Below are 27,248 nucleotides of genomic sequence, written 5' to 3'. Positions count from 1 at the left end.
AGTTACCCTTGGCAATAATAAGTCTCTTATGAATGGATTCTTGACAAGGTCCGTTTGTTTCCGAGCGCCGACAAATTCAACCAATCACAGGGGCCTCTTACCGTCACATGATCAACTTGTGAAAACTACAGTATAATCCATTTCATGTTTGCCTGTTTCAAGCGCTTGTCTTGTTAAACTGCGGTTTCGTTCTCTCTTTATTCACTTCAATCATGGACTGGCTTTAGCAGGGGATTAATGTGCATTTCTTTAAGTCCATGCCTTCCACTAGAAAACCGTGTGGCGGTCGAAGGAGACGCGGTTGGGTTTTGTGTTTGTTCGCAAGCCTTCTTGTAAACTTGTCTGATGAAACTCCATTCGACTGTTCGCGGAATTCTACAATTTCGACCAGCGCGAAAGAATCTTTCTTCGATTACAAGACTTCTGTTGTAGAGAACGGTAAGTAGAGTCACTGACTTGTTTTCAATGATTGTTAAAACTTGTAAGGATTCATCAGTGCTTTGTACAAGAGCACTGATATCTTCTCGCACATTCATCATGTCACATGTCTGTTGTGAGCTTGATTTTACTAGTAAATGGACAATATTTCATACTAAACTGATTGAAAGTTCCAAAATGTTGTTAAGCCTTGAAGCAATTACATTGCTTACTTGTTTTTTGTTTGCTATGCGTTGACGCCATAGTACATGTATGAGCTACTAACTGTGTTGTCAAATCACTTAAGTCGACTTTCTTTATTTTGTTGTTTGCGCGACTAAAATAAAGCAAACCAATAGCGTTTTCACAAGTGTGGTTTTGAATCCTAATCACTTGGGAAAGAATTCTCCAGTGTAATAACAGATGCCATGGTTGATCAGTTATTGAATATGAATGGAAGTTACAAATTTTCACATGTTCCTGTGCGTAAGTTGAAAAATGTAATTGATTTGACGCTCATTTTAGTCAAAACTCAGTGTAAACTCATGCTTGAGTTTTCGCTGGTTTAATTGACTCCACCTTGCGCTAATGCATGTCTAGCTGATTATAAATGTAAGGGCAGGGGAATGGCCAAGTTGAAACCAGTACACTGTGCTTGTGCTACACAGCATGTATATAGATTAAACGTACTATACAAATCACATACATGTGCTTTAAGGCCTGGACACTGGATGTAACACTGGGTGCAATTTATCTATACATACATGTACAGTAGATGTAAGTTGCACCTACCATGTGTCCACCACTGAAACTTGCACAATAGTGTCTGTAACAATTCTGAAGAAGGATGGTGAAAGCAAGACATGTTCATGTTGTAGTTTTGCTGCTTGCAGTGTTGTGCATTTGTCTGGGTCTTCAGAATGTAAATTTTCTGTTTTTTTTGTCCATCGGGCAGACACAGTATGTGTGTTCTTGTACGAAATGGATACAATGGAATCCCGATTTCTCAAACCCTTATTTTTTTGAACTTCCTGATAACTCAAACCAAAAGTTGTTCTCTCTCCTCAGTCAAACACTGTAGTTCTACCCCCTATTTCTCAAACTCTCTGATTTTTCAAACAATTTTTGTTTCCCTTGGAGGTTCGAAAAATTGGGATCTCACTGTAATATCTAAATAGCTGACTTGGTAGTTAGAAACAACCTCCTGCAATACATATCAAATTCAAAATCCTGATGGAGGAAAAAAAGACAGTTTTCAGAGCTTGAACACCAATAAATATTTTGAAGCATGATCTAAATAGACAAACTCAAACCACCAGACTGTGTGGAACTTGTGTTTACTAAGTTGCCAGATGGGATTGTTTTCAGACTTGGTCTTGGAGACAAACTGTCTCTAAGCGTGCGTTCCTTTGGGGTGATCTGGATCCGGATGAGTGATCCAAGATCACTTGGATCATGGTGCATCAAAGAAACTGATGAATCCACTCTGGTCATGGATTCACCGGTTCCTTTGATACACCATGATCTGAGTGATGTTGGATCACTGATCCTGATCATCCCAAAGGAACGCACCCTAATTCATTTGGGAAACACCAGTTGTTAACAGGTGTGTTTAATATAGGAAATGGCGAAATGATGAAATGACACTACTGTTAGCTTACAGTAAATAGCACTCCTGTTAGCCTAAATGGCACTCTGGTTAACCTGAATAGCACTCTGGTCAGCCTAAATAGCACTCCAGTTAGCCTAAATTAAAATAGCCCTCATGTTATCCTAATTATCACTGACTTGACAGTGGCACTAATTTATTGTAAAGGTTCAGACACCCATATCCCACATTGTCTGTTACAGTGTATCTCACTTACATGTGCATTTAGTAGTGCCAGTTGGTCATTTTGCTATTTTGTGTTTTAAACATGCTGGTAGTTAACAGCATTATTTTGGCATGGATAATTGCTTAGTATCATGACATACACATGTCATCATCTTCTCCTTGCACCATGCTAGTGTGTTTGTAATTGGAGTGCTTCTGCTGTTATTTTTGTTTGTGTGATATTAATGATAATTTTAAGGGAGTGGGGAGAAACACTCAGCATAAAGTTTAGGAGAGGACTCTTACATGTACATGTAAATAAAAGGACAGTACAACTACAGCATACATAATTTACATGTATACATAAGAAGATTTTGAAAAACACTCTGTTAATGAAAAGCCTCCGAAACAATTAACATGTGCATGTATAGTAAACTAAAATGAAAACTACAGTAATTTTAATTTGTTGTTATGAGAAAGAAAAAGATTTAGAAACTGAACCGTGGAGAGACTCTTCTAATTTTGTTGCATGCAAACAGTGCATGAATGAAGGTTTCCCAAAAATGTCATGTTTACCATCATTACTGAATATACATTGTAAACACTTCATTTTGTACTTAACCAGTCACAATGTAACACAGGCTAGAGAGGCATATACAGGCATGTACAGATCTGTAAATTCTAATTCTATGCTTTTATAAATATTCACTGCATATATGATATGTATTTCTGTTTGAAATCCGAAGTGCGAGAGTGCAGTTTCCTTTTAAAAGAAGCCATTTAAAATCAAAGGAGCTTTCTGTGCTATAATTATGTAATTAATCCAGTATCAGTTAAAAAGTGATAATTTTTAGTGCAAGAGTGCAGTTTCCTTAACAAGTAAAGCCATCTGAAATCAAATGAGCTTTCTGTGCTATAATTGAATGGCTTAGTGCAAGACTGACGTAAGTGACTTTTTCGGGTGAAAAATGATTTTTTTTGTTCAAAAGTGCCCAAATTTTTGCATGTGGTCTCCAATGTAATAGGAAAACATTGCCCTGTGTTTGTATTCCTTGTTTTTTTCGCCTGATGTACAAAACAAAGTGGAAAGTTTACTCGCTCAAAGACGGGATCTGGAAATGAATTTCTTCAACTACGTTGTGACGTAAGCTTGCATTTGCATTATTTTGGCGTGCAAGAAAACATCAAGCTTTCGATCAGACAAGTTGAAACCTCACCTGTTGCATGAAGTCCACTTATTTGACACATATTTGCGCCCGCCTGGCGGTGAAAGGACTTCATTAAGTCCGGAAACCTGTAAGTCCCTAGCATATCTCAAAGAAGCGAGATGTGTTCCTGTTCCAAGATTGCTAAGCGATCGAAGGCACACTGAAGCCAGGCGAGGAGTTTGAAAGCACTTCTCATGCAAAAAAACGAGTCGATGGCGAGAAGTGGCCCATTTCCCAAATGTTGCTGTGCAGAACGTTTGGAAATAAAGAAGTGCTTTTAGACTCTTAACAAATCTGTTTAGTCAGCCCGTAGGCCTTGCTGTGTTGAAGTTGCTCAGGGATATCCCATAGTAATCTTTAATGCATCTCGATAGGTCTTGTCAGTTGATCTCAGTCGGCAATGGAAAACATCACAAACTTACATTTCGCTCATCCAATGGAATATTAATTGAAACAGAATCGACGGAAAAGATATTTTTTCACTGAGAAAAGTAATGTATTACCTCATTTAGACAAAAATAGCCCTAAGCCCCAATTCTTTCCAGGAATAAATGGCCAATGTTTTCATGTAAGAGAAATGATTGATCCAAAGTCGCGATTGTTGACCATTGTTGTGTTACAGTGTGACAGTTGACCTTTCGGGAACTGGGGCAAACAAATGCCAATCATATTATGGACTAGCGGCTTTCGATTGCTTGCCTTTATTATCAAGGAATCCCAATGGAATGATTCGTTTGTGAGGTTAGAAGATGGCGAGAGAAAGAGACAACAGTGTAAGTCTTTTTTCTTTAAATATGCCATTCGTTTTGCTATATATTTTCCGTTTGTTTTCGGTTTTCCTGCTTAGATTCAGTTCAGTGTTTTCACAAATGTAGAGGGTATTTAATTGTTGCAGAGATGGAGCAATTTCAGATTGACTCAGCCGTTCAAGTACTGTAATTCGGAAAAATCGTCTTTCTTCGAATGTCAAGCGTTAATTCCTTGTGGCAACATTTCACGAAATATGTTTTATAAGGTATTTTTTGTTCCTCACGCAGTCAAAGTAATGGCAAGCTGTGCTATTATAGCTCATTGAATTTCAAAACGTTTTACATCGCAGTAGCACCTATGAAATGTCATATTTCGCTAGTGATTTTCACTTTTTTTTTTGAAAGAATGCAAACCGAACTCTTTTTTGTTCTAAAAGAGTTTCGTGTTTTCACTGATTGCAAAACGTTTCATGAAATATGTTTTATAAGGTATTTGTTGTTCGTCACGCATTCAAAGTAATGGCAAGCTGCGCTGTTATAGCACATTGCATTTCAAAACGTTTTACATCATCACAGTAGCACCTATGAAATGTCGCATTTCGCTAGTGATTTTCACTTTTTTTTTTGAAAGAATGCAAACCGAACTCGTTTTTATTGTAAACGAGTTTCATGTTTTCACTGATTGCAAAACGTTTCACTCTCAGAAGATAGGTAACCACCGCTAATAGACACTGGTCGTTGACTTTATGTAGATTCAGGATCATGCTGTGTTTATGAAATGAAACGTTTTCTGATTTCAGATTTTCTATTAATTGACACTAGTTACAGACATATTTCACTATCGCACACTATTACAAAAAATTAATTAATTATTTTCCCTAGGCTAGCACCAAAATAGAACTAACCCTAGCACAGAGTGTTCCGAGACTCTAACCCTAAGCCCTAAGCCCTAGCCCTAGCCCAAGCCCTAACCTTAACCCTAGCCTTAACCCTAAACTCAGCACTAAAACGGTAACCCTAACACTAAATGCTAACCCTAGGCCAAGGGTTAGGGTTTGCTTTTAGGTCCAACGCTAGCCATGGGGTTATGTTACCTTTACTGTAACTGTCAAGTTATAGGCTCATCTTTCTTTAAGGCCCATGTTCATCCATTTCGTTTTGCGGCCCTGTATTATTGTTTTGAAGTCACCGTTGTCCTAATGTTTCTTTCTTTTTTTCCGAAGACAAAGCGCAAACCAGATAAAAAAATGTACAGGGATATGCTCTTCTACTCAATTGAAGACGACATGCAAAAATTCGGGCGCTTTTGAACAAAAAAATCATTTTTCACCCGAAAAAGTCACTTTCGTCAGTCTTGCACTAAGCCATTCAATTATGTGATTAATCCAGTATCAGTTAGAAAGTGATAATTTTAATTTTTCATTTTGATACAGAATACATAGTTGTCTTCAATGGTTACTACAGCACCTCAGCTCGTGATGGGTATGTCATGGCAGCCCTTGACTCATCTGCTGTTAATTCCTGGAAGATCATTCCCCGCCACAATCCTGCCAGTGACTATCCTAGTGACTTTTCACTTGTTAAGGTATGTGTTCAAAACAGGGAGCAGTGTTGAAAAATGGTAATGTTGAAATCAACATGTACCATGCCTATTTGATAACTACATGATTGTATGATGTCAAAATGTTGTTGCTGTTAATGTTTTTTTTACTTACCTTTTATAGGTACATGTATGTATGCACTCTTTCATCTTGGAGAAGTTTTGATTGTATTTGATAAACTACACGGTTGTCATCACACTGTACATGTATATTACATTTGTACTTTCAGTTAAAAGGAGACACAAGTAATGGAGTAGATGCATTAAAGAAACATCCTAAGGTCCGGAGTGTTACACCTCAAAAGAGAGTAGAAAGGTTTCTCAAGAGTGTAGAAGGTACACAGGCTGGTGTAATACATACTGTTATCTTGAAAGTCTTTTGATGTTGGTAATTGCAGTCTGCATACACTTACATTGTACACTTACAAATCATAGCCATAGAAAATAGAGTGAATCAGAATACAGTAAAGCCATTTAGTGTATTATTTGACGGTATTAAATCCAACCTTACCATGGTGTGATACGTTTATGTTGCATTGTTCAGTTCCAGAAAATAGCCTTACCCCCCCCCCCCCCACAGAAGGGATTGGAATTTCCTGGGGGGGGTGGGGGGTTCTGTACGACCAAAAAATTTAAAGAAGTGTATGAAGCTCAATCGGAATTTCAAGAGGGGTGGGGGGGGACTTAGAAAAATTCCCTTCCATGGGGGAGGTATAGATATTTTCTGGAACTACACATTGATTGTATGGCTGGTGTATTTTCTATGGCATGGTATAAATTATTAAAATAGTTAATATATGCAATGCTCTCTTGTTGAATACCAGTGGTCAGGATCAATATCCCATAATTGTTACTTGTATTTTCTTCGTATACACGCGTGCGTAAAGACTTGTGTGTGTACCAAGAAAATGCAAGTGACTTGCAGGATATTCTATGGTATCCCCCTTGAAAGCATTGCATTTTTCATAATTAGTATTTATTTAATTTATTTATATTAATTACACATCCATCAGAGTTGTTGCAAAGCGTTGATGTAAGAGGCTTCATTGTCGAGCTCTTGATTTTGTTGTCCTTTTGTAACAAATCAGACAAATAGCACTGTAGAGTAGCCAGTAAAGATCAAGTACAGCTTGTTGACTACCAAGTACTAAAGATAGTGATTTCTGGTGTACTTTGACCTGTACTTTTAGAACCCTGTTGATATTATTTATTATTTTATTGGAAAACTATAATATTATAAGGTCATTTAGAAGGATAACAGAATACATGTATTTGCTTCGTGTACATCTGCAAAGTCAATTTGATCTTATATGTACAGTGTATGATTTATTTTTGCCTGTAGTGAAAGAAAATGATTCTGATAGTAAAAGAAGTGAGGCAGATGTTGATTGTGCTGAGCAGGATGTTGGTTGTTGGTCACAAGTTTGGAGTGCCAGGTAAATTTAAATCTATCCACGGCATGTACAGTACCTCCCAAAAGCAGTCACACTTCTCACAAAGAAGTGGTCACTTTCTGGCCTCAAGGTTGCCAGCTTACAGAAGGTACATGTGTGGACATGCAGTATTGTACTACTGTATGGCTGTAAGCATTAATTGAAGGGGTGAGTGCAAAACCATGCTAAGTGATGATTTGGGTGAAAAAAAAAATTTTCGCAGAAGGGCTTGAATTTTTGCATGTGGTCTTCAGTGTAATAGAAAAACGCGGCCCTGTATTTTTGTCGCTGGGTTTTGCTTCGTTTTCGAGTTATAACGTATACAAAAATACTTGGCTTTTCCTAGCCATGTCTTTAGGAGTTTATTTGTTGAACAGCAAACAGGCAGACTGTTTATAGTGTATGAAGTCAAAATCAAATCTCACAGCATATATAGAGCGGAAATCTGGGAACAGATTGTTTACATCGGTTATTGTGACGTGAGCACAACACATGAATCGATCGAGTGGCAAACGAAATACCATCGAACAAAAAAGAGATGTGCGACATTAGAGCTCTGTCAACTAATATCTTAAGCATTGTGTTAAAGTACCTTGTATGCCTGCCTGGTGGTTGAGAGGCATCATAAAGCCTTGATAAACCCGTAAGGCATCAGCACGTTTTAAAGAATCAAAATGTGTTCTGAAACTTAGAAGGTAGCTGATATACCGTAATCGTGTTATCGGCGTTCGAAGTCAGATCGAGCCAGGCAGCAAAGTCCAAGAGCAGTTCTTGCCCAAGAAAAATACCCTCTCGTGAGTTGTGGCCCATTTGCCAAGCGTTGCTAGTGTCAAAGTTTGGAAAGCGAGAACTGGTTTTTGACTTATAAAATTTGTCTTGTATCGACCGCCATGTTTTCCCGCGCACGAGGAGTAAAGACCCTTCCCGGCATGCATTGCGATCACGTTCTGCTCGCGTTTCTCGAACTGGTAACTAGATTGTTTCGGCTTTTTTCATTTAAAGATAATAATGGCCAACAAGTAGCGATCGATTGTAACATAGATCTGTGATCCAGGTTGCGTTGATTTTATTTCATATCGGCATGATTTGTAGTGTTTTGAACTTCTGGGATCAGCTGACATGCAGATGTATGGAGACCCATACGTTGCGCGGAAGGGTTAATTTGTTAATCTGTTAGGCGGTGCATGACATAAAGCTACGATCGCGTTTGTCGAAAAATATGTATCTCGTGATTTTTAGCCATTTAAGACGTTGCTGTATTTGGAAAAGTGCTTATTTGATGTTTATTTGTTCAGTGCAGATGGTCATTGTCCCAGATAACCAAAGTAAGTTCCAGATGTTAACACTATTTTCCGGCCGCCATATTTTACCTATTTACACCTGAAATCAACATTTTTGAGCTTATACGTTGCGTGAAATTAACATTTTGCTGTTTTTTAAGTGAAATCAACATCCTTGCCGTCACGCGTTACGTGAAATCAACATTTTTACCTATTTAGACCTGAAATCAACATTTTTGAGCTTATACGCTGCGTTAAATCAACATTTTTCTGTTTTCTAAGTGAAATCAACATCCTTGTCGTCACGCATTAACGTGAAATCAGCATTTTTACCTATTTAGACCTGAAATCAACATTTTTGAGCTTATACGCTGCGTTAAATCAACATTTTTCTGTTTTCTAAGTGAAATCAACATCCTTGTCGTCACGCATTAACGTGAAATCAGCATTTTTACCTATTTAGACCTGAAATTAACAATTTTTAGCTTATACGTTGCGTGAAATTAACATTTTTCTGTTTTCTAAGTGAAATCAACATCCTTGCCATCACGTGTTAACGTGAAATCAGCATTTTTACCTATTTAGACCTGAAATTAATAATTTTTAGCTTATACGTTGCGTGAAATTAACATTGTGCTGTTTTCTAAGAGAAATCAACATCTTTGCCTTCACGCGTTAACGTGAAATCAGCATTTTTACCTATTTAGACCTGAAATCAACATTTTTGAGCTTATACGTTGCATGAAATCAACATTTTGCTGTTTTCTAAGTGAAATCAACAACCTTCCCGTCACGGGTTAACATGAAATCAACATTTAAACCTTTTTTGACCTGAAATCGACAAATTTGAGCTTATATAAGTTGCGTGAAATTGACATTTTGCTGGTTTCTAAGTAAAATCAAAGTCCTTGTGGTTGTGGTGGGCCGATCCGTTGTTATAATAAACCGAGGCGAGACTTCGACTTATAACAAAGGCTTGGCTTGGCTTGGCTATTATAACAAAGGGTCGGCTCTGTTTATCATAACAAAAGCCCGGCTTTGTTTATTTGAAGACCTCGGCGGGAAAAGGGCGCTAGGTCTTTTAATCAAAAGTGAACTTTGTCGAAAATGCTCCAAATTTCGCATGCAGTTTTGTTTAGGTATGTTTAACAATGTCCCGTAGTTTTTCCGCTAAGCTTTGCTTCGTTTTCGAGATATTGCGTATGCAGAAAAACCACTCGGTTTTCTTAGCGGCGTCTTTATAAATGAAGCAAAAACCAGCGACAAAAATACAGGACCATGTTTTTCTATTACATTGAAGACCACATGCAAAAATTCAAGCCCTTTCGCGAAATTTTTTTTTTCACCCAAATCGTCACTTAGCATGGTTTTGCACTCACCCCTTCAATTAAAAATGAACATCTAGCTTTCAAAAATGCCTTTGCAATACCCGTGAACTAATGTACATGTATGAATAATTGTACAGTCATGTATATAATACTATGTAGCTAATATATTTAATTTTTATAAAATGCGTTAAATACCTAGAACATTTATTTTAAATCATTATTTTCATTCAATTGGCAATTAATTTGTTCACAGGAGAACAACACGATCCAGTCTTGCATTGGTGAGTTTTGTGTTTTATGTGCAAATTTGTACATGCAAATTACATTATCTACATTAAACAGTGGTTCATGTATTTAAGAATGCTACAAACTTGCACTTTGGACAAGCAGCTCTTACATTTTGCTTGTCCTGGGCAAGTCTTAGTTTATTTAAATTTGTTTTTATTTAATTGGCAAATGACTTGCCTGGGCCCTTGAACATCAGGCAAGTGAGAATAAATACTTTCTTGCCCCGGAGGAAAATGCACTTGTCTCAGATTGACTAGACAGCACCATTTTGAGCCTTGTAATTGTACATCGTATTAAATATATAATTATGTACAATGCACATTAAACCTGTTTAATCTTTTTTTTGTGAATGTGAATTGTGGACTAATTGTTATTTTTGTTTTATTTACTGTTTTAGAGTCATAACCTCTTCCAGTCTCAACTTCGTCATAATCCTGGACGCAGGATATTAAGATCCGTTCCTAGACAGGTACAACTTGTACTGTGGACTAGAATGTTTTTTAAATATTGGTAATAGTTCTTTATATCAAGTGTACATTGTAAGAGTATGCACTCTGTTTCTATGTACACGTACATGTATATAGGTACACACAGTTAAATCTTCATACTTCCTTCTCCACTCTGAAATAGGGCCATAAACTTTGTTAATGTATGATCTATTTTATAATAATATATAGTACTTTTTTTACATAATTACACTGTCAGTCACATGAACACGTACATGTATACTCTTGTTTAATTTGCCTGGTGTTGTATTTCATTGTAAAATACGTGTATTTGTTTCTGTTTGCTGACAGACAGTGCTTTATTTTGTTATACCAGATTGTTCATGTACTACAGGCTGATGTGTTATGGAGTATGGGTCATACAGGTACTGAAAGAAAGTTTAGTTTCACTTACATGTAATTGGCTGTTTGTTTTTTTAATTTTGTTATTAGTTATCAATATTTAACACAGATAATTTAACTGTTAATAGTGTTCCTTGTAGGTTACAGTTTGATCTTTTACAGTAAAGACAGTGTGCCTTCACATTACAAACAATCAAACAGAACATAATTTTTCTGTTACTTCTTTTGGAGGTGATGGGGTGAAGGTAGCCATTTTTGACACTGGATTACCAAAGAATCATCCTCATTTTAGAAAGGTTATGGACCGAACCAACTGGACAGAGGAAAAGACACTGGATGATGGTAAGCAATTTTTTTATCATTTCTTTAATACATGTATGTACAAGAATTGATTATAATTTTATCAATTTCACGTGGTTTTCTGTGTTAGTGGACCAGCAGACAAAATCCACCTAAGGTATGTACATGCAGTACTGTATGCATACAGTAGACCTCAGCAGACTACAACACTTGGAGAATGATTCATCACAAAGTTTAGTTGGAATGCACAGGTTCATGTATACATTAGTCATGAAAGTTACCTATGAAGTGTTCTTTTACTTGAGATGTTTTGTCCAAGATCTCATTGACATGGCTCTGTAAGGTGATTAGTATTTAGCCATTGTTTGGATGCTTAGCTGCCAGAAAACAGTGTTTGGTAAAAGGAGTTAGGTACATATTGGATGTCTGAGGTAAATGTACAAAAAATCAGTACATGTATACATATGTTTTAAATGCACCTTACAGGATGAGGCTATTTACATTTACTGTAGGTCTTGGCCATGGTACCTTTGTTGCTGGTGTTGTTGCTAGTTCACGTGAGTGCCTGGGTTTTGCTCCTGATGCAGAACTTCATATCTTCAGAGTGTTTACTAACAGCCAGGTATGGAGATATGAATGCAGAGTTCTACTTACTCATACTTTTAAGGCAAGTTTGATTTTAAAAACCTTCTGAGACTAGCAGATGCTTTCACTGTTGTCAGCTATCCCTGGAACTCAGTCATGAGTCATCTTGCATTTACAGTGTATCCAGGCCCCTTTCATATCAAACAAAAGTCAGTAGAAGAGAGATTAGAGGGAGAGAGAGCAAAGGATGTGGGCATACGAGACAATATATTATGTAGTAGTGTTTTTTCTTTTTAAGTTTCTGATTTATATTCCTGTTAAAGAGGTATCCATATTTCTAATACACGCACTTGTACTTGGGTTCATTTGAAGGCTGGTAACTCTTACAGCTGTCGGTTGATATTACAGGCCTGTACATTAATTTGAAGTTTTCCTTCAAATTTTTATGGCTGGAACACAATGCAAATGATAAAGGGTTTTCTTTTCTTTACAGGTGTCATACACATCTTGGTTTCTTGATGCTTTTAACTATGCTATCCTGAAAAAAGTCAACGTTCTGAATTTGAGCATTGGTGGTCCTGATTTTATGGATCAGCCCTTTGTTGACAAGGTAAATGTATGTGACTGTGCACCCTTGCAGAAAAAGCTTATTAATATATAGTTGGAAATTCAAGCTTTTTAAATTTTCAATGTTGCTTGGTTGATTAATTGTTTCCCTTTCTACAACTTAATTTTCAAAGTTTCAATCACCAAAAGATGTTGCACAATTGTTTCTGTGGACTTACATGTACTGACTATATTAAAGTGCTACTGAAAGGAAATTTTTGTATGTGAGATTTTTGTGTAGTAATAAAGTTTCCACCTTACTTGGAAACACTGCAGACTTTTTTTCGCATACGGTAAGCAACAACTGCTTTTTCAGCCGTTCGAAGTTGGCTTGTTAAACCCAAAATTGGTGGCCATCTTGGTGTGGCCAAAACAGTCTAGTGATGTCATTGGTTGTATTACTCTCATGCCTCGCTGAAAATTTAGAGTGATTATGGGAGAAGAGAATACTGTTCGAAGCCCCCCAAAAAACATCTTAAGGACATCTCAGAGGTGTAAAGCAGATAATAACAGTAGCCTTAGACATGAAGAGGTGGAGAGTCGGTCCTGGGGCTTTTCAGTCTATTTAATTGGATATTTGCAGGATATTTTATGTAAGCAAACAAAGGAGTGCGAGTTCTTAAATTGCAAAATGATTGGGACACTTGGTGAATTGGCCAGCACTCAATTAAACAATATCTACACTCATAAAGTAAAAAAGACCTGAAAACAAGAGAAAGCGGCTTTTGAAAATATTATCCGGAGTGCTGTTGCGTGAATGGCAGCAACAATGCTTTGAGTTTTCAAGTCACTTCACTTCGAGGAAACCCGGCGCTTTGTGAGTTTCACCGTGGATGAGATTGTGCTACAGTGACCTTTAGTCCAGCTGTATCTGCTACATGCTACAAGTTATCACAACAGCAACAATTTAAGAAACCCTCTTCTTTTATATGGAGGGAGCGAATTTAAAACTATCAAGTTAAACTCTCAAAGTAATCCATCGGCCGTAAAATATTGCAATTGGGAGATAGGTGTGAAAGAGAAGCGAAATTCCCACATTGTTTACACTGATACGTATGCGGTGATAAAGCAAACCCTGCTGTGGATCACAATTTTCAAAGATGCATTTTGTCTACCACAACAACTCTCACTTATTAGTATCATAAAAAGATGCCCTCTGTGTGCAAAGAAGTACTCGACTCAAAGCTTGTGGACCGTTAATAAGTTCGTGATTGTGTGGATGGCCGATGTGCTTACCGCTTTTAATGCAGAAAAGTTGCTGAGGATATGTTCGAACGTTGTTAATAGACCTTAGATAAACATGAGAATCCAAATTTCAGAAGCAGACTGAAAACAGATGATGAGATATCATGTTTAGGCTTCAGGACGTGAAATAAAAGTTGCCACACTCGTCTTCGAAATCTCCAATCGAGTACTCGAGATGTTCGAAAAGTATACTGAGCTGTTCTAACCTGTAGCATTCATTTTGGTGAATTTACGCTCTTTGGCACCCTCCAACGTTTATGATGTGTATTTCCTGTCAAGGCTGGACAAATTACAAGGTAGAAAACTAGTAGGTATCTACAATATAAAGAATAAACTTGAATCAATCAAGTGAAAACAAGAGAGAGTCTATAGCGCTTCTTGCGTGAATACAACCAGTGACATCACAAGGTCCTTAAACTTGGTTCCAGAGCCCGGACACAGTTTTGCTCCAAAAAGTCGATTTCGGCAGCTGAAAAAGCTCTTTGCATTAGAATTTGAGATAAATTTGGGTTAATAAAAGAGAGTATGAAAATTTTGTTTCAGAAGCACTTTAATAATTGATTTTATTGCTTTTTTTAAGGTCTGGGAACTCACTGCAAATGGCGTAGTAATGGTATCAGCAATTGGTAACGATGGACCACTGTATGGGTAAGGAATAAGAGTTAAAACTAGTTACATGTACCCAAAGCATGATCATATAGAGCGCATTTTTACTCATGTGGCCAGCAGCCATGCAAACTTATTGGAAGAAAAGAAAGTGTTTACATAAGAAAAGAGTTCAACTACTTCATGACTGGTTTGGTACACCAACATGGTTGCCATTTCATTGTTTTGGAACACCAATATGGCTGCTGAGACCTCATGTGAAAATGTTCTGTCATACTGCTACACACTTGTATCTTGTAAACTGCATCATTAAATGTACACAGTACATGATGATATTCTACTAAATACTTTTACAATGTACCACAAAATGTACTCTGACTAGTAAAAAACGTATACTTGTACTAAAAGTTTGCCTTGCTCTCTGAACCGTAGAACATTAAACAATCCCGCTGATCAGATGGATGTTATTGGTGTTGGTGGTATCAACTTTGAAGATCACATTGCAAGATTTTCCTCCAGAGGAATGACCACATGGGTAAGGCTGAGTCAAATTTCAACACAGGCAATGCAACCACGGTTGTAGCATGAGTATGTTTGTTTACATCATATGCCATGGACAGAAAATACAGCCAATGGAGGCAGCGTGGCTGACTGGTTTAGTTCAAGGCCTCCACCCTGCCACTAGCGGGATTTGTTTCTCGGTAGTCTCAAGTTCAAATCCTCGGCCATGCTTTGTAAGTAGCCAGCTGGTCTGCCTCCTGCCGGTTGGGATTTTTGACTATGTTATGTTTATTTGAAATAACTGTTTCCTTTGTTTCAGTGGCATGCCTGTAAACTAGCTAAGCTTAGTGCTTGTATAGCTAAGTGCATGACCACCATAAATAAGATTTACATTTACAATCAGAATACAGGAAAGTCATTGGAACAGGGATGGTGCAGTGGTGAGAGCACTTGCCTCCCATCAATGTGGCCTGAGTTCAATTCCAGCCCGGTGCTGTACATGTACATGTATGTGGGTTGAGTTTGTTGTTGGTTCTCACCTTGCTCCAAGGGTTTTTCTCCAAACCAACATCTCCAAATTCCAATTGGACCAGGATAGAGGACCGGCATGGAAACCAGCTAAGGCTGATGTACGGTCGTGGCTTCCTCTCTAAATATTGTTATAATTAAAATATTGTATACTCATCTTTATCAGCTGAGGTGGTGACCTGGTTATGCCTTTTTGTCACCTAAGAAAGGCCAACAGTAAGTAGTTAAAAAATGTTGTGATATATGTATGTACATGTACAGTTGTACTTAATAATTATTATAATAATTATTGTACTTTCATTTTACCACCAAGAACGATAATGTGCCATTTTTGCAATTCACCCCCTCTCTCACAGAACCTTTCACATTCTAAAATGAGCAATTCTAAAAGTATAGTGCAAATTAGTATCTAAGAATTGACATTTTCTGTTCTTGTTCATCAGGAATTACCAGGTGGATATGGACGAGTCAAACCAGATGTTGTGACCTACGGTTCTGGAGTGCGAGGTTCTAGTCTCAAGTATGTGCTCTTCTGTTGAGTGGTTCTTCTTGCTTTAGATGAAAATGTTTGCTCAGGACCCTAACTGTAGCTGCCATTTGTGTCAACTGAAATGTATTCTCTGTTTTTGTACTTTTATCAGAGGTGGATGTCGCTCATTATCTGGCACTAGTGTTGCCTCACCTGTGGTGGCAGGTGCAGTTTCTCTCTTACTCAGGTAAATCTTTTAATCTTTTGTTTAATCAATTGTTGTTGTTATTTCCTTTTAGTACATGTAGGTGGACTCAGGAAAGTCATGTATACATGTATGTACATGTACATGTAGATTACAAAAGGTGAAGTCTGTACGAGCCAACTGGCCCATCAGGCTGGAGCTTATCCCAGTTTCTGTAGCATGAAGCAGCTAACAATATTTCTACTCCCCCCTTGATGAAATGCTAGTCCATTGCATGGTTACCCCCAGCATTAAATTTGCAGGTACCCATTTGTACACCTGGATGGAGTAAGGCACTGTGAGAATAAAGTGTCTTGCCCAAGAACACAACACAAAGTCCCCGGCCAGGGCTCGAACCTGGACCGCTTGATCCAGAGTCGAGCACACCAACCGTGAGGCCACTGCGCCTCTACATTACACATACATGTATGAGCATGTAGCACGTAGCCTAAATTGCAGGATGACAAGTCTTACATTCTATTTGTAATAAATACCATTTGGGCATACTGTTCACAGTATTGAGCCCAGTATTCTGATCATTCTCTTAATTTGTATGCTCAGAGTCTTGGATATTTTTGCAATGCAGTGAATGATGTATTGTTATTAATTTCTTAATTAGTACAGTATTTTGAAGAAGTGTTCTGATACTGTAGTTTAAAATATTGAATGGATTAACTTTTCTTTTTTCTTACTAGTGCTGTTCAGCACCGTGGAAACGGTGTAAATCCTGCCAGTGTCAAACAGGCCCTCATGGCATCAGCTCGACGTCTTCCAGGATTCAACATTTTTGAACAAGGTACAACCAGACATACATGTATGCATGTGCATGAACCTGTATACATATTATGGACAAATTGTTTAAAAAATAATTATATGAGTCAATTTTCTATGCATGTATAAATGTTCAACATGTGTTACTACTATTACTAATCACAGTGAGGCAGTAACTGTTCTTTTTATTTCGATTAGGTCATGGCAAGCTTGATCTCATCAAAGCTTATCAAATACTGAGTAACTACAAGCCTCAGGCCAGGTACAGTGTATGTTTTTTTTTTTCAGGACTCTATCATTGTGAACACTGAGTCCTTCCTTAGAAACCTGTAAGTTAATTAATATGTTAATAAGCCAATTTTATGTTCGTTGCCCCAAAGATTGGTCAAATACATGTGCAATGTAGAGTTCACTTTTCCAACTGACAATAATTAATGCTTATTATTTTTGTCTCTGGCAGTTTGAGTCCTGCTTACATAGACTTGACAGAGTGTCCTTACATGTGGCCATACTGCACACAGCCATTGTACTACAGCGGAATGCCGACCATTGTAAATGTAAGTAATAATTACATTTGTGAACATGATATAAAATAATTAAAATTAAATAATTGAATAATTCATACAGCTCGAATATAGACCTTTTCTTTTGATATTTAAAAGAGAAAGTCTTCCTGTATGATTGTTATCAAAACAGCAATTTTTTGTTTGGTTCGGCTGAATATTGGCCGAGAAATTAGCAGTTGTGTGCAACGTGCCCATACATGCTCTGTAATAGCGTTTCCATATGTGATACATCCTCTGGAATTAAGCAAATCATTCCAACTGACTTAAATACTTCTGTCTACTTTTCCTTCCTCGTCAGATCACTATTTTAAATGGAATGGGTGTAACTGGACAAATCGAAGGAAAGGTAAATATCATTTGTTCTATTAACCTGTTCTTGTTTTTTCTTTTTCCCAATATTTCCCTGTTCATCATGTACATGTATGCAACCTTCCTGTCTAGTCTCTGTTCATGCTAAGTTTACCTCATTAAATCAGCTATCTGACATTTTCGTTAGTTTTTTGTAATTTTCCTTTTGGTGACCATTTATCTTACTGTTATGTCCAACTAGCAGATTTGCACGTTGTCGTCATTTGACTACAACTTCCAGAATTCCTTTTGGTTTTTCTTTGTTATTTAAATTTTGAATTCCTAGTGGGGTTGAAAAAGTGAAAAAGTGAGGGAAAAGTGAGGGATTCTGGTAGTTGTGCAAATCGCCTATTGAAAAGAAAGCACTTTAAAGGATTATCACGTTACAGTACCAGTATACACGTACCATAATTTTGAAGTACACACCAGTCTAGTGGTGTGGTTTCTTTTTTAAAACCTTATTTTCGAAAACCACCTTTGGAGAGAAAGATACGTCATAAAATTAGAGACAGGTCTATACTAGGTGCAACGATTGTTATTTGAGTAATTTGACAATGTATATAATTGTAGTTTATATAATAAGTCAAATTATTGTCGCATTTTGATTGGTTGTTAATTAATTAATTGGATGACAGACGTATAGACGACGTCATTAACAATTTATTTATTTCTTTTCTATGCTAAACAAGTAGATTCCATGTTGCTGTGCGTCTGTTCAGTAACTGATCACAGAGGACGTCAAAATGTGGTAAAAACATCAGTGACTCACTTGACTATCGCCCGGTGTGCCACTTTTTTTGTTCTTACCACATTTTGACATTATCTATGATCAATTACTGAACAGATACACACTAACATGAGATCGTGAGATCATGCATAACCTGTCTGGTAAACTTCATGTACATGTCTAACATCTGATGATAGTTATATACATATATAAGACTTTATCATTGTAACTTTCCAACACAGCCAACATGGCACCCATATCTGCCCCAGAATGGAGACTATATCCAGGTAAGGTCTTCAGATGCGATATGTGTAATTATTGTTTAGGTGATAAGTGCCAATATCTTAGAGCATTTGAAACAATCAAAGCCATGGCTTAAAATGTGGAAAATGCATGTAAATAAATAATTTTATCAGTTGTGAATATTAGTTATCAGAATATCAGTTTCTCAAGGACATGTACATGTCATCTAAATTAAACAAATGTTAGTTTACGTTTTTACTTGTGAATGGGGTTAGCGTGTGACGCTTTCCAAGACCTCATGCTCTATTTTTTTCTATATCTCATTCACTGTTGTTCATTGTCTTAATCAGTCGTCGTTGCAGCTCATCCTACTTCTAGTCATGGCCAAATAGGCACAATTCATTGCCTTATTTTGCATTGTTTGGCTGCATAGAGTAATGTTCAGTGTGTCGCTATCTTGGCTTGTTTTTTGATAATGTTCCGAGACGAAGCACACCAACATGTCAAGTGTGATTCAGATTTAAGCTTAATTACATTTATACAACTGTACAACGTTATAACATCATTAAAATCATACGCGTGCTTGTATTTAACCCATTGCAGGGACATTTTAAACGATATTTCGCTTTAATATAAATGAACGGAACTTTTGAGAGTTACATGTACACCTTATTGAACTGGAAGAGAGACAACAACATTCAATACTAATTATCTGTAAAAGTGCTCGAGCACTTGTACTGACATCTACATTTATATGCGTGACGTTGTGTGACTATGATAAAAGAGAATTACCGTCTTTCAGGTTGGCTTTTCGTATTCATCTGTTCTGTGGCCTTGGTCTGGCTATCTGGCTGTTGTCATCACTCCCGCAAAGAAGGCAGAATCATGGGAAGGCATAGCGCAAGGTCACGTGTCACTGACTGTCGTGTCCCCACCACAGGTACGTTACATACATACATACATACATACATACATACTTTATTTGGTCTCGCAGGTTAAAAGATCTAGTAGCCAACGGCTGCCAGATCTTATCACGTGTGTGGCCTTCTTGCTTTTCTTTGTATGATCGCTGAATATAGTATTTCGTTTACTTTTCTTTTGTCTGTTGTTGTTGTTTTGTGTCTCCACCACAGATGCGTTAATTGTTATCACATGTGTGGCCTTGTTGCGTTTCTCTGTATAGCCGCTGAGTAGTATTGCTGTTGCTTTTCTTTTGTCTAATGTTGTTGTGCTTTTTTCATGTCAGGAATTTGACATAGACCCAAGACGATCCACCATCAAACTGCCAGTTCGTGTCAAAGTGATTCCTACTCCACCCAGGAGGTTGGTAAATTCTTAAAGAAGTGAAAACTTTGCAAACAAAATCTATGTAGATACTCTTTCAAAATATAGACAGAAAACCACCTGCCTGTATGCACCTGTATCTCTCTTTTTATATATATATAATTTGTCTGTTAGTTTAAAAGTTGTTTCACGTGCCGTATTCATATTTTACGGCCCCTTGACGTAAACCGTGCTAACTTTAAATGAAGATACTCCATCCTTAAACTACTGACTCCGCAAAGTACACCTATATCTTAATTTGTGTGACTTCCATTCAGTTTGTATTGGCACAAAAAAAAAACCCCTCATCCCGGTTGTAATACGTGATAGCTACTACTCACGTACTGTTTTCTTGTGTTTTTATCTTCAGTAAACGTTTGCTGTGGGACCAGTATCACAACCTTCGCTATCCCTCCGGATATTTTCCTCGAGACAACTTGAAAATGAGGAACGATCCTTTAGATTGGTAAGTGTTGTCATGTAGCTTGGCGAGCAATCGGGAGAGAAACTGGGTCGGAGAGGTGAAAGGGAGGGTTGCTGAATATAGATTAACGTATATTGATTACTTTTGCGAATTTGTTGGTTGATAATTAAAACTCTTGCATACGGCGACTGCGCCCGCTGTACGACCGGCAGTCAAAACCGAGCTGTCCTGCCGAAACGTCGCGTTAATAGTGTTTTTCTTCTCAGCCAACAGCAAAAAAAGACTATTCCTAAGTTGACTTGGCCTCTTCTAATACTTAACTCGAGAATTCTGAATTGTGGCTAAATAAAGTGGTACGAGAATAAACAAACGACAAACGAAATTGTTTGCCAAGAGCGTTTCAAGAACTGCTACATCGGTAACATCTTCCCCGTTTTACGAGCTTTAGTTGTGTTCGATGTTATAGAGAGGCAAGCTAAACGCATCTTAAATACGTTGTGGTGTAATTGTTTTCAGGAACGGTGATCACATTCACACCAACTTCAAGGATATGTACATGCACCTCAGGAATGCTGGGTATTTTGTGGAAGTTCTAGGCGCTCCTTTTACGTGTTTTGATGCTTCACAGTACAGTAAGTCTGTCCTCTTCTCCTCGCTAATTTAAGCTGGAGTATTCCTTATTCAGTGGAAGTTGACGTAACTTTTGAATATCTTTGGATCGTGGCTAGTCCGATGTAGCGTTTCTATCCGGTTAATTTAAGACCTTTGCTTTTTTAAGATTGTAAGTAAATGTTCGCAGATAGATTTATGAAACGACGTGGAAATATTTTGTACTTTTTTCAGGTACCCTGCTTCTTGTTGACAGCGAAGAAGAGTACTTTGCCGAGGAAGTGACAAAGCTGAGAGAAGACGTGGAAGAGAAAGGCCTGTCAGTGATTGTGGTGGGCGACTGGTTTAATGTACCAGTCATGAGAAAGATCAAGTTTTACGATGAGAACACGAGGCAGTGGTGGATGCCGGACACTGGAGGCGTTAATGTGCCAGCTATCAATTCGTTGCTCTCGCACTGGGACATGGCTTTCAGTGATCAAGTGTATGAGGGGGAGTTCACCATTGGAGACAATAAAGGTAATAGCGCCTGCTGCATTGGCCCTGTTGTTTGTTGCGTGACTCTGCGTGATCCAGAGTAATAAGTGTTGGCATCACGTAACACTCGTGGAAACCTTGAGTCGAATAATGAGGCTGTGACTTTAAAGTTTGTGACTAATACCCTTTACTTGTGATCTTTGAAATAAAAGCTATTAGTATTTTCATTTGTTACTACGCATTATTTTGTTATAATGTATTGTTCAAGGTGGTTCTAGCTTTTTACCCCAGTGGATGACACCTATTGTGAGACCATTCAAATGAAAGCTATTGAGCAGTACTTTCATGTGGTACTGTTTACTATGCTGTGCAAAGTGGTTCTAGCTTTTGTGTTTGTGTATAAAACCTAGTGTGTGACCATTCAAATGAACGTTATTGAGCTATACTTTGATTTGATACTGTTTGTCATGCTTCACTAGGTGGGTGTAGCTTGAAAACCTACCATGGGCAATGTGACTATTCAAATGACCGCTCTGTAGCAGTACTTTAATGTGCAGTAGTACCGTATATTACCCATATGTTGGAAATAAAATTTCGAATTTTTGCATGTGAAAACCTTAGCACACGTAAATATAGTCCACACTTCGACTGTTTATCATCCATTGCTGTCTTTTTATTGCAGTCTTGTACTCATCCGGGACAAGCATAGCCTCGTTCCCATCGGACGGCCTGGTTATAAAACAGAAATTGAATCATCAGGGAAACGAGGTTGTGACGGGGGAGACTAAGATTGAGGAGGATGTGGCAGTGTTGGGACTTTATCAGGTACCAGGTCCGACGAGCGGGAGAATCGTTCTGTATGGTGACTCAAATTGCCTTGACAATGCACACATGGAAAAAGGTACAGACTGTTAACTGATTCAATTTTATTAGGATTTGATTTATTTTTTTCTGGGATGTTATGCGTGTTCACTTCAAACTTTTCTGTGTAATCGTTTTAGCTTTCAAGATGAGTAAGTTCATAACAAAATTAAATTAATATCCTAGCCTATCACTGCAGTGCAAAGTAGTGTTTTAAATGGCCGATAAGAACTCGTGTGAAGCGCGGGTAAACGCGAGTGACGCAGGTGGTGCTGGATTAGGTTTTGCTTCATGACTAGTCACAGAATTATGCGAGATGATTTATGAAGAATCAGCTGCAAAGCTCTTATTGGAGGACAGGTACCGCGCATAGCTCCAAATAGACCATTTTCGTATTCTCGGTATTGGACTGGAACTAGCATGCAATGGAGGTTCATGCGGGGCAATATTGTTCTAAAGATATGACTGTCAATGCATTTGAAAAGACTCCCCGCATTAGCCTCGGTTGCAAGCTAGTTCCAGTCCAAAACCGAGAATACGAAAATGGCTTATTCGCCAGTACCAAATAGCCTCGTAAATGCATTCGTTCTGTTCTATGAAAATCCTCCTCCAATCTTTCGTCAGGTGACAGCCATGGTAATTACATGGTTCAGTACCAATTGTATTAACTCAACTTTTAAGCTTTGGTAATTTTGGGAACCGCTCTTCGCCTGAAACTGTTGTAGTATCAATTCATCTTTGTGATGGAGCATTTGAAATGCGAAGGTAAAAGATATTCTATTTTGTGACATGGGCACTTAATCAGACAACGTTTTTTCTTTCTCCCGCCTCCCCCCTTCCCCACTATTTTAGATATATATCGTTATATATCCAGTATATTCCCAATAAAGCTTATTTAATTTCCCATCTTAATACACAGACTGTTTCTGGCTGTTGGACTTGTTACTGGACTTCACATCAAACCATGTCATGTCTCCGGTGCTGAAGGATCTGAGCAGCGGACCTCCTAAACCTGCTGAATCAGTCCCTGAAAGAATGGATGGTGCGTTTGTTGGCATTGATACGAAAACAACAAAACTAATTGGCGCTTTTCAAGCTGGCACGAACACCATGCAATCAAGATGGTATAGGGGATTAAGTTACATATAGATGGGTTCTCTCATTGAAAGGTGTCCCCTAGTTGAAATAGACTCAACACACTGACATTTAAGGAAACCGTTTTAAAATCAAACCAAGAGAACCAAAACCAACTCGCACTTCGCGATTGAGCTGACAAGAAATTTATTCTGTACAGAAACGTCTGAATATTTAAGGGTTTTCTCTGGTACTTTTTAGGAAATCACCTTCACAAATACTCAAAAGTCTTGGACCCCACCCAACTTGGAGCCATTGAGACGGTTCCTTTACCAGAGTGTCCCGCGCAGGCGTGGAGCAAACCAGACCCCCTCAACATTACGGCCCCGGAGAACCTCCACAAGCAAAGATGGCTCTTATCAGTCAATCTAGATCAGGTAGGCGATCTCTACTCATTTGCATTGTATTCCACCGTGCAGCCTGGTGTGTTGATGTTCAAAGCCTAATTATGTTACGTTAGAATTCTTGGTCATTTTCTAAGTAATGCCGCACCCACGTACATGTAAAGTCGCCGAAAGCAACGATTAAATTTGATTACGTTTTCTAAATCCTGAAAGAAGTGCTCCTTGAAAATTAAGGGTACTTTCCATTATACCAGAACGACCGGTAAGAGACCAGTGGGAATACCTGAGGAAAATGGAACGACATTTTCCGATCACACCGGGCAAACAGAGAGGAATGGCTCTTACCATTTTTTTATTCCTTTCCCGAATTTCCTGCATAATTGAAACCCTCTGAAGAGAAGCAGGGGAATGAACAGGTTTGTCAAAATGGAACGACAAATTTTGGTCCGACCAGTCAAAGTGGACTACCTCCACAATATTCTGGTCCCGAATATTCCGGTCGGAACGAACCGAAAGGGACCTTTCCACTGGATTTGACTTCCGTTCGAAATTTCCGGAAATTTGGCATAATAGAAAGCACCCTGAGTATCCATTACCGGTCGTCATCACCGCAAGCTTGACCTTCATTTAGAATGCAAACTAAGCATCGTTAGCAAACTCTTACAAGAAAGAAACTATTCTTCGACTTAGTTTAGTAACAGATCGATATTATGGCCCTCCCCCGAAAGTAACGTAACCATCACCCGTCACGATCAGCCTGACCTTCCCAACTATATTATAAGAACTGTGCGTGTCATTGAATATGTAAACCCCATTTTTAATGCATACATGTGTTTTCTCTTGCTTAGCTACCCGTCATCGTACCACGTCACGTGCAGCGAGTAGCTCCATACCCGGATGTGGCGGATTCGGACCCGGATGAACTTCCTGCTGTGCACATGAGTGTAATGTCCACCCTACCCCTGTACGTGGTGCTATTCTCGGCACTGATAGTGTTTTACTGCGCTGTTTTGTCCTGTCGAGCTCATCGCAAACCACGGACTAAGAAAGGCAAAACTACCAAGTCGCAACGTTTGGCGATGCCCCGAACAAAGCTCCCATACGTTTAATGGGCTAGAGTGGTGGTTGTTGTTAATAAAATTGTTGAACTTCAACGTGAGCAAAATTCACCAACAAGAGGTGCCAACGTATTTTGCGGTGTGGGACTTACGCGGTCGTGGGGCCAGCAGTAACTGTCTACGGATGACACTACCCACCGGAGGACCTTACAGAGGAGACAGGAGCTCCAACAGGGCCCTCATACAGAGACGCGAAATGAGAACCCGCAACACTGGAACTCAAAAGATGTTCCAGTTATCAGCTGCAGCGCCGGTCGCCGCGGACCACTTGCGGACGTCAGAATTCAAGATGCCCGCCCTGAATGAATAGAATGGTTTGGAACAAAGGTTTTATTGGTGAATGTACGAGAAAGACCTTGGCTAAAAGGCGAATTAAGATAATTATTGCAGATAACTAAAGTGTTTGCAAATTTCCTTGTAAAGAGATGCAAACGTCCGGTACGGTTTTAAGTGGCGAAAAGTAAAGGCTGTGTTTGACAAGCCATTTGAAAGACAACTTAAGTAGAAACGAACTGTCGTCAAAGATCAGTCCAGAGAGAGATTTAAGTTGAATTAAAGTATCGAGTTTTATTCTATAGAATTTTGAACGCTCTTTTTACAAGAAACATGACCGTCGTATTGGTAAAGCTCAGAAAGTTACAAGGTCGAATGTGTTTCAAATGCAAAAATATAATTACCTATATATCTATAAAGAGAGGAACATAAAAATTTACATTTGTAATGTATACACCTAGTAATGGGAAGGCGGAAGCCTTTCTGGTGATGATAAAAGATGAAAAATAAAAAATTTAAAAAGGACGCATCAGTGTTTTTCATTGTGAAGATTGCGCGACGTTTCTCAAATGAAGATTGGTGTAAATGAACTTTCCAAAACTCAGGACCTGCTGATAGCTTGAATACGTAAGGGATGAAAGATCATTCCAGTATGTTCATTATGTCAGGAAATTAAGAAAACGAGAAATGATCAAACTAAGTTGGAAAAGAGTAATATTTCAGCAAGATTGCAACATAGTTTTGTCATTAATTGTCTAAATATTGACACAATTAACGTTCTTGAATTATCTTTCATCCTAGAAATGAACTTAGTACGAAAGATTGCGGCAACGAAAAGTAGGCTTATAATAGTGACAGCTACACGCTTCTCACCACTTGCTTTGGTCAAATCAAATCTCACTCGTACCCTGTCACAGTTCATTATCTAGTACTAGATTACCGAAGAGAGCTGCAGATAGCTGAAGCTTCACCTAAAATTTGAGAAAATTTTCGAAGATTATCCTTTAGCTATTGAGCAAGTAGAGCGCGCACACAAATTATTTACAAAAAAAAGTATAATTAAGGGAAGAGGTGAATAAGTCTCGTTTAGTTTATGCAACAATATACACTTATCATTATCAGAGAGGGCCCTCTGCAAGCATATAACTCAGGCGTAAGAGGTATGACCATTAAATTATGCGGGATTATGAGAGTAAAACTAGTAGACTTGCGAAAAAATCTAATTCCCAAAGGGTAACATAAACGCATGGAAATTAAGGTGTCTCAATACAGCTTTTCTCTGCCGGGCCATGCTGCATTTTCATGCAATATGCTTTTTGACGGTACTGCCTTAATCGGATCGATATGAAAATTACACCAGTCATCGAAAATGGGTTGTGGTTTAGTGTAGTGTATTTCTTTAGGCAGTCTATTTTTCCATGGGAACAATAATCAAAAAATGAAAATCAGTAAAGCATGAATTTTATGCGATATCAGATGTGATATGAAAAAGCCAATCTGAGCAATGTCTTTAATTAAGGTGTATGACAAGTAGAATATATACTAGTTGTGCAACGTTTTCGAAGGTATACTTAACAATTATTCCACGAGGGCGCAACGGATAAGAGATGGTAGATAGCCAAAGAGGCGCGTGCGCGCCGATTTGGCTATAATCATCTCATATCCAACAAGCGCGAGTGGCCGGAATAACTGTTTTTTTAAAAAACACCCCAAATTATGGCAAACTAAACTAAAATAGAAAATAAAAACGCCCCAAGAAGTCACGCCTACACTTACCATATTTGTAGAGCATGGTATAATGGCTCATAGGCCAATGAAAACTCTCGAATTGTATTATCCAATGATCCAGTTTTTTTTTAAAAAACATCGATTATAATATAAGCCGAGAAATTTCGGAGATTTGATTGGTTGATAGTATTTTCCGCGTAATAGTGGTATAACAGCAAAAATGAATGGTATAACAAGGTTACCATGGCATCACT

At 38.2% G+C, this 27,248-nt stretch overlaps 1 protein-coding gene and 1 long non-coding RNA gene across 2 annotated transcripts in view; one reads left to right on the top strand and one right to left on the bottom strand.

Annotated features, from left to right (window-relative positions):
* Nucleotides 1-27,248, bottom strand: part of LOC110065820 (uncharacterized) — a 94,510-nt gene that overhangs the window by 63,433 nt on the left and 3,829 nt on the right. The window lies entirely within an intron of this gene.
* On the top strand, nt 122-25,791 carry LOC110065881 (membrane-bound transcription factor site-1 protease-like). Its single transcript, XM_020773048.2, has 28 exons — nt 122-438; nt 5,621-5,772; nt 6,018-6,123; nt 7,130-7,223; nt 10,082-10,109; nt 10,514-10,585; nt 10,939-10,987; nt 11,196-11,306; nt 11,777-11,886; nt 12,343-12,459; nt 14,281-14,348; nt 14,739-14,841; nt 15,779-15,855; nt 15,977-16,051; nt 16,744-16,844; nt 17,018-17,081; nt 17,280-17,376; nt 17,684-17,731; nt 18,703-18,747; nt 19,506-19,643; nt 19,950-20,026; nt 20,397-20,492; nt 20,967-21,082; nt 21,294-21,578; nt 22,219-22,437; nt 23,317-23,439; nt 23,733-23,908; nt 24,724-25,791. Exons 1-28 carry the CDS (start codon nt 258-260, stop codon nt 24,982-24,984), a joined length of 3,189 nt encoding a protein of 1,062 aa, XP_020628707.2. The 5' UTR covers nt 122-257; the 3' UTR covers nt 24,985-25,791.

This window comes from Orbicella faveolata, unplaced genomic scaffold, assembly GCF_042242905.1.
Source record: "Orbicella faveolata isolate gen_17 unplaced genomic scaffold, um_ofav_v1 contig_3, whole genome shotgun sequence".
Taxonomy (NCBI): domain Eukaryota; kingdom Metazoa; phylum Cnidaria; class Anthozoa; order Scleractinia; family Merulinidae; genus Orbicella; species Orbicella faveolata.
The sequence above is the reverse complement of the archived record's forward strand: the minus strand, read 5'-3'. Positions and strand labels throughout refer to the sequence as shown.

Bases quoted from the DNA above. Each gene is read 5' to 3' on its own strand.
- LOC110065881 (XM_020773048.2), top strand. From the start codon at position 258: ATGCCTTCCACTAGAAAACCGTGTGGCGGTCGAAGGAGACGCGGTTGG. The intron at 19,644-19,949 runs GTACGTTACATA...TTTTCATGTCAG, and splicing joins CTGTCGTGTCCCCACCACAG to GAATTTGACATAGACCCAAG. The intron at 23,440-23,732 runs GTGCGTTTGTTG...GGTACTTTTTAG, and splicing joins AGTCCCTGAAAGAATGGATG to GAAATCACCTTCACAAATAC.